The sequence below is a fragment of the Alnus glutinosa genome, chromosome 2 (assembly GCF_958979055.1).
Source record: "Alnus glutinosa chromosome 2, dhAlnGlut1.1, whole genome shotgun sequence".
NCBI lineage: Eukaryota > Viridiplantae > Streptophyta > Magnoliopsida > Fagales > Betulaceae > Alnus > Alnus glutinosa.
In genome coordinates, this window is record NC_084887.1 from 32099343 (window position 1) to 32107300 (window position 7958).

The 7958-nt window shown below is 31.9% G+C and overlaps 1 protein-coding gene across 1 annotated transcript; it reads right to left on the reverse strand.

Moving 5' to 3' along the window:
• Positions 1-708: 708 nt before the first annotated feature.
• Positions 709-3208, reverse strand: LOC133861223 (CASP-like protein 2A1). The gene is made up of 3 exons (XM_062296958.1): positions 2889-3208; positions 1412-1529; positions 709-1308 (listed from the first exon to the last, which is right to left on the reverse strand). Exons 1-3 carry the CDS (start codon positions 3191-3193, stop codon positions 1048-1050), a joined length of 684 nt encoding a protein of 227 aa, XP_062152942.1. The 5' UTR covers positions 3194-3208; the 3' UTR covers positions 709-1047.
• Between the last annotated feature and the right edge of the window lie 4750 nt (positions 3209-7958).

Genomic DNA, 7958 nt, shown 5'->3' on the forward strand with positions numbered 1-7958 from the left:
CTCCCCCTCCCCCTGCAGCCAATAGATTTTGACACTTTTTAGTTCTATAAGAGAATCTTTTCTCAGCACAGGCTGTGCCAAAATCATAAGGACACATCCGGGGATTTTATTTTGGAAGTCGAGGGCTTGTAGTTATTTTGGCCCTCCAAAATTGCTACCTTGTTCAAGATCGGCGGATTTTCTCAATTATCTTTGATACCGATACCGTCGTCCCAACCTCTTCTTCTGGGTAATAGAGGTTTAAACTTTTGTATTCACCATACAACTCAATGTGTTCCGGTTAAATCTTGTTTTACGACTAATACTCTGTTTGTTTCGACGTAAAATGAATTCGATATTTTTTGGTGTTTGGTAAAGGTAAAAATAATAGTCAACCGAAAAATAATTTCTATTTGACCAAAAATAATCTTGTTTTAGTTGCATTTTCATTAGTCCACTCCCTCTCAGATTCCGTCGGTGGGAAATATCCTCCTTCATTTGCTGTAGGGGTTTCCTAGATCTTTTCTCTATCTGTTTGTGTTTTTGGTTTTATTTACTTTATATATATATATATATATATAACAGAAGAAAAAGAGCAATTTTAGGAGGTTCCCCAAAGGGTGTAACTTTTTAAGTCTCGTATTGTTTAATTATGTTCTACCACTCAACTTCTTTTTCTGATTAATAATTTATTGTTGCTATAATAACAATGCAAGAGGGTTGTAAATATTAACATACAAGAAGTCTTCTAATGAAATCATAATATAGCATTCATACACTCCCAACAGTGTTGGAAATATTGACTAAAACTCATGTTTCTTTCTCCCTGAGAGAGAAGCTGATTGTTTGGCCATAATATACAATAATTATACAATAGAAAGCCGCCCCAGAAGCTGAAATAAAAAGATTAAAAGGGTTCTTATTGCAAATAGGCCTGAGATTTTCAGGTCAGTCCCATATGTTAAGATCCAGAATTAAGCAACATAATGGCCATACAAAGAGCCAGCGTCACAACCAAGCACTCCCAATGACGATCAATCATGCATGCATGTGCCAACACAATTGTGGTCAGCCTCCAAAGGCAGCAGCAACGGGGTTGGCCACTGGTGCATCATATTTGCTGAAAAGTTTATACGAAGAAAGGAGTGAAAGCAGTGTATAGCAAACCACCGCAACGAATGTGATGGCTACGGATGCGGTGGCCTTGCGGCAGAATCCATCGTAGGAGCCACAAGCTGCGCTCCAGGTAATGGATGTATCTCCCTTGTATGCCAGGTACAATACCTCCGATGACACAGCTCCGGCGGCCAGAATTACGTAGGTGAGTATCTAGGTGCATTTCATTTGATAGACAGCAATTTAATTAATTACATTGGTTCTTTCTTAATTTGTTATGATTTTTAAGTATAAGAGGTTTTGAAAACCAACCAACCTGGTCAAGTAAGAAGAAGGTCCATGCACGCGACATGGTGGAGGGGCGAGGCATGGCTACAACGATTGCTGAAAGAAGGGAATAGCCAGCACAGATTCCATTGGCGTGCACCAAATACCTGCGTAATTAATGAATATATATTTATATTTATATATGAATTAGAAACTTAACTCTTAAGGAGTCTATATTAATATTTCTCACTATGGAATGCCTGAGAAAAATTCACTTACTATTTCTATCATTCATGACTTTTACAATCATATCTTTCAACTCTAAAAATTGTCAATTTATTGTATCATATCTATCCTTTTCAATTTTACTCATCAATTAGGATTAATATCTGTTAAATCTTATAAAAATTTTCCAAATAGTACCTATATATATATAAAAAAATTTATTCAAAGATTTAGGCATGGGTATTTTTATAAATTCTGTTAAATCCTGACCAATGCCTAAATCTTTGCATTTTTTTTTTCTTGAAAAGAATGAAAGGTATTTTAGAAATTTTGAATATTTGATACCCGGTGATAAAATTGAAAAAAATTGAAAGATAAATATATTAAATTGACATTTATTAAAGTTCATAGATAATATTACAAAAGTGACAAAAAATAAGAGGTAATAAGTGAAATTTTTCTTATATATATATATATATAAAAGATGATGTTGAATTTATTTATTGGTACTGTAGCATTTCTTTTTATTTGTTGTTTTGATCATGATGGATGAATAAGTTTCATATCAATTATTAAGACTCCATGTATAAAAATTTAACCACCCGTAGCATTTCTCTTTAATAAGAGGCAATCAATTACCTTTTAACCCTTTCACTTATTCCTCTATGTTAAGACTTTTTTTTTTTTTTTGTTTTGTTAAATTCAACAGGAAATGCATCACGTGCAATACACATGACTCAAAATTATATCCCTACATCAAATAAAATAAAATAAAATAAAATAAAAACACGGTAGGTCTGAGACTGAGACCCAAAGCCAAGCCATGACCCCCTTCTAGCCTCCACATCTAAAAGAAAAATAATTTAAAAAGGTTTTTTAATCTTTAAATTTGTTAGAATTTGTTTTTTCTTATTTTAGTACCTGATTATTATTTATTTTTTCCCTGCAGAACCCTTTAAAATTGAATTTTTAGTTCCTTCCCTGCCCGGCCATATAAGGGTTTGATCAGGCCGCACACACCAGGGGTAGGGTAGGAAGACGATGAGTGGAAGGGAGAAAAGTTCTTCCAGGGATGTCTATAAAGTTCAAGACAGCGACTAGCTACTTTCTTTACTTAGTAGTTTCATGTATTTAATCATGGACCAAAATAGACAAAGAAGAGCTTTAATAGAACGCCGCTATATATATATATATTCTTAGGACATGCAGATGAGATGGCGGCTGGGAGCTCAAATATGATGATAAGATTAAACAGAAGCTAGACAAATTTTTGAAGATGAAAATGAAAGTACGTACTGTACCTGAATGCTCCGAGGTCGGAGTAGGAAAGGGAACCATAGTCGCTGGTCTGAGAGTTTTTGAGCATGACGACGAGTGCCGCGACGCACAGAGCCATGGGGACCAGACGCAGCATTGTCTCGGCAGTGCGCATGCCGCTGGCAGTCCCGTCGTCGTCCTCATGAGCTCTTTGCCCCAGGACGTCCATGGCTGAGCTACCTCTCTTCTCCACAAACATAGCTTCTTCTTCTTTTGGGTGATTTGGGTACTCTCTGGCTAAAGCCGGAGGCCAAAGTTGATCCCAGTAGGCACTAGTATAACTGCTCATTTAATGACACATTGAATAGGTGGGCTGTTGAGCATTCAATTTCATCGTGACAGGCCACGCATTCCCAAGTAGATAATAAACCCAACCCCCCTAATTCTTACAAGTGGCAAGGCCTGGAAGGATTACTTTCGTTTACAATTATTTGTTTATAATTATTTATTTAAATTTGAAATAATTTGAATAGACAATTCAAAGAGACTGTTGATGAGACTTTTTTTTTTTTTTTTTTGTGTTAAAGACTGTTTGGTTTTGCGATTACAAAAAGTATGATTTTAAATTACGATTTTAAAATGTACGATTTGAAAAAAATAATTTTTAAAAACGTAGTTAAGCATTTGATAAAATCGCAGTTTAGCATTTAAAATCACAAATTAGCATCTAAAATTATGCGTTTTCAAAAAAGCATCATCTTATCTGCGATTTTAAAAAGTAGATTTTCTGCATTTTCAAATCGCAATTTTTAAAAACGCAGTTCTCAAACAATTTATGTTCTGCGATTTGGTTTAAAATCGCACTTATTGCCTACGAAATTGCAATCTCAAACACATCCTTACTCAAATAAAAATCAAGTTGCTTAACCACTTATCTGATTAAGTTGGTACAATAAGTGATATCTCACAATTTTGCTCAAATTTTCTCAAATTTTAGATAAATAATTGTAGACGATTCTACAATGCCAGACAACAAGCTATGCCAAAATAAGCAACTAATTATGTGTTCAAATTGTTAGAGCTTACATAAGACTTATTTGTCCAAATAATTTTTGGATGGACATAAATTTTCTCCATAAAAATTTTTTCCAAACTAGTATGGAGAAAATTTCCTTCAACCCATTTCAATATATGCCAAAGTGTCATCTTTGCATGTGATAGGCACATGTTTTCTTTAACCTCAATAACACCAATTAATTTAGGGGTGAGCACCGGGCGGGGCGGATAATTTTTTTTTAGTAGAGCTGATTGCAAGGTCGTTCTACAAATCCACTGTCACTTCTCACCCCCACCAAGTACTTGAAGTACGAGAACAACAATTGCACCCAAAATAAAAGAGACCCACATATCATAAACTAAAGGAAACAAAGAGTTTGTTAGGCAAACAACTCTTCTTCTCTATTTTTTTTTTACTTTTATCAAAAAAGCCAAATAAAAAACATTTTCTTTTTTTTTATTTTCACTTTTTATATCTCATCAATAATTTTTTATTTTTATCCAAATAAAAAATTTTATTACAAAACAAAATATTTTCATTTTTCTATAAAATAATTATAAATTTTTTTATTATTTATATCACATCAATAACTTTTTATTAATATTCAAATAAATATTCTATAACTACTATTCAGATTTATTGAAAACCCAATGAAGAAAACCATTTTTTAAACAGATATGGGAAAGACGAAAACCATAATGATAGACTATGGTATTCTCTAAGCAACAAGAACGAATTTAACAACTATGAGTTGGGATGTTCACATTTCGTTTTGTTCTCTTATACAATGTGAAATTCAGAGCCAAAATCGGCCTTACCCTGCAGCTCTGGTACCATTAAAAAGAAGAAGATAAAACTAAAAGAAATAAAGCGGAATAATAAATAAAGATAAAATTTTTTACGTAATTTGATCTATGATTTACGTTTACAGAATAAAGCGTAAAGAGCTTATTATACTCTTATTTTTCTTGATTGTTTTACAATATAGAATATTTATATTTATAGGATAATTGAGATAGATAAGAATAGTAATAGATTTGATTACCATCGAGCTTAATTACAATCAATCTTATAAAAAATAAATAATATTGTACAATATCAATATAATATATTTGTTTTTAATATAGGAGGTGGTGTCTAAGACGCTCTAACTTTATATTATCCAAATAAGATTGACTTAGATAACTCAATCATTAAATTTTATTTATTTATTTATTTATTTTTACTTAATCATTAATTGATTCTAAGAAAGTTCAATATTTGGTGTACGTTACTCCTAAAAAATAAAATAAATAGGGAATAGTATAATAATTATAATTGGCTAAGAATCACTCCTTAGAATTGGCCAATAGGATTCCAAAGGGGAAAAAAAGAGGATTTTTTTTTTCTTTATATATATATATAAGCTCACGTGAAACATGATATCGATCTACTAAAGATAAGAATAATAATTATTATAACAATTGTAATAGTCAAAAAGTATTTCCATAGCTCCTTTTTTTTTTAAAAAAAAAAAAGAAAAAAAGAGAAAGTATTGCAATATATATATATAGGACAGAAGCTAGATATATAGGACCGTAAAGACTAAAGAAACAATTAAATGAACATAGGGCTTTAAAAAAAGGCATTGCTTTTGGGAAAGTCTTTGGATCAATTTTCTCAAAGTTGATGTTAATATATAATTAGGTAGATTAATGCAATATCCCGGAGAAATATTTTAAGCAGCAAATGCCAGCTGGTCAACAAATGCAAAGGGAAGTATATATATATATAAAGGGGCGGAGCCAGCCCCCAAGTTGGGGGGTCAAATTGAAAAAAAAAGTTTTGGGGGGCCAAAATTAAAAAAAAAAAAAAAAAAAACAATAAAATTTGAGGCAAAATTTTAATTTTTTTTTTTTTTGGGAGAACCTTGGGACTTGGGGGGGCCCTTTTGGGGGGCCCAGGCCCCCAAGTCCCAAGGTGACTCCGCCCCTATATATATATATATATATATATCCTAAAATCATAAAAATGAGAAAACATTAAATGTTGAAAACAGCAAGCAAAGCTCTGCTTCATCCTGACCACCAGATCCTTAATTCTTCTATATCATACGTCCCATATTTATTCTTCCATCTCAGAAAGTCAAGTTTCATATTGGAGGGTAGGATTGTGAAAGTGTCACGTGTTAATTAAGTTTAATATATATATATATATATATATATATATATATATATATATATATATATATATATATATATATATATATTAGATGAAATGAGTTATTTAAATGATTTTAAAGAATTTCAACTATAATATTGACTAATTTTTTGGAATAATAGTACATATATGGTTAGCATTTATTTAATTTTGGATTATGACACTTAATTTGTAGGGTACTTCTCTCTATCGCTCCTTATATATACACGTACATTTCCAAAGCCCTTGTCGACTATCGTCAATAATTAACTCTTTAAGAAAGTTAATTGTGGGTTGCCGTTTTGATTTCGTCTAGCGAGAAGTGGCGGCATAGTTCTTCGGCAGTGACAAGATGTTGAAATTATTTTATGAAAACTTTCAACATTTTTTCTCTATTTTTGTGTTACATTTTGTCCCACATTAAAAAAGCTATGAAAATTATTTGTGCTTTATAGGGGATTGTATTTCTCTTATTCTATAATAACTTTTGGGTAGACACACGCTAGTGCTAGTAGCTAGCTAGTGTCACTCAGTGCTACCGCTCGCCCACACCCATCACATAGTCACATTGACGTTGTAAACGCACTTTGCATGTACGCATCGTCACACACTTGCATGAGCCACAAGCTTACGATTTTCATGTGCTTTTTCTAATGTGTTAACTAATATTCTCATATACAAATATTTTGTTCGATTTTTACATCAATGATTGTTATTTTAGTAGTAATAAATTGTTCATTTTTTTGCTTTATAAAAGGCTGCTTTCAGTAATTCACTTTTACTACTCTTATTCTTCTTTTTTGTTATGAAACTTCACAAAACTTTCCTCAACTTTCACTAAATTTGAAAACTACTCCCTTAAAGTTTAAAAATTCTCAATTTTACCCCTCAAACTTCTAATTTAATGCAATGACCCCCATTCGTCAGGGTTTGACATTAAATCAGTTGAAAAAATTGGTGAAATGACTTTTATATCCCTGAAACTTTTATAAAATTTGTCTCTGAAACTTTTATAAAATTTTAAAATTTACCCTTAATTTCAAATTAAAAATTAAAAAAAATAAAATAAATTGACCTAACGTAGGTCACGGCAGACTCACAGCAGTGGGTCACAAGTGACCCAGCATGGGTCAGAGGAACCTACCACAGGTATGGTGACCCATGCATGGGTCAGCCCATTTATTTTATTATTAAATGAAAGAAAAAAAAAAAAAAAAAACAATGTGAGGGTATTTTAGTCATTTTATAGGCATCCGTTAGGATTTAACATTAAATCCTAAATTCCTAATGGATATATAAGGGATATTGCATCAAATTAGAAGTTTGAGATGGTGAAATTAAGAGTTTTTGAACTTTAAAGAGATAATTTCAAATTGAGTAGAAGTTCTTGGGTTTTTGTGCATCGAGGCGCTGTGGAAGCAGAGATATGAGAAAGAAGGCAAAATAAGAAGAAAAAGATAGGGGCGAGCAATATTGAGAGGTTCCTCATGGCATGCAGCAAGAGAATTAGAGAGAGCAGGGCAGATAATAGAACACAAAAGATAGAGATTGAATTGACAGGGAGTACTTGTCGTTGTATATATATAAGAGAAAAATAATATTTAACCCCCAGATTTTTATCTGAAATGATTTTAGTTATTAAGTTTCTAATTTCAAGAATATAATCATTATATATTGTTTAAAGTTTAAATAGATCTCTCTGTTACTTTTTCGTCAAAATAAATGATTTGTGTCTTAATTGATACTCTAGCTTTCATATCAACACTTATATTTTAAGCGCCAGATCATGCATAAAAAATCAAAAAGAAAGACCCAATCTCCAAAAATAGAAACAAAAACCACATTCATTGTCATCTTAATCTTCTAGATTTGTTGCGTT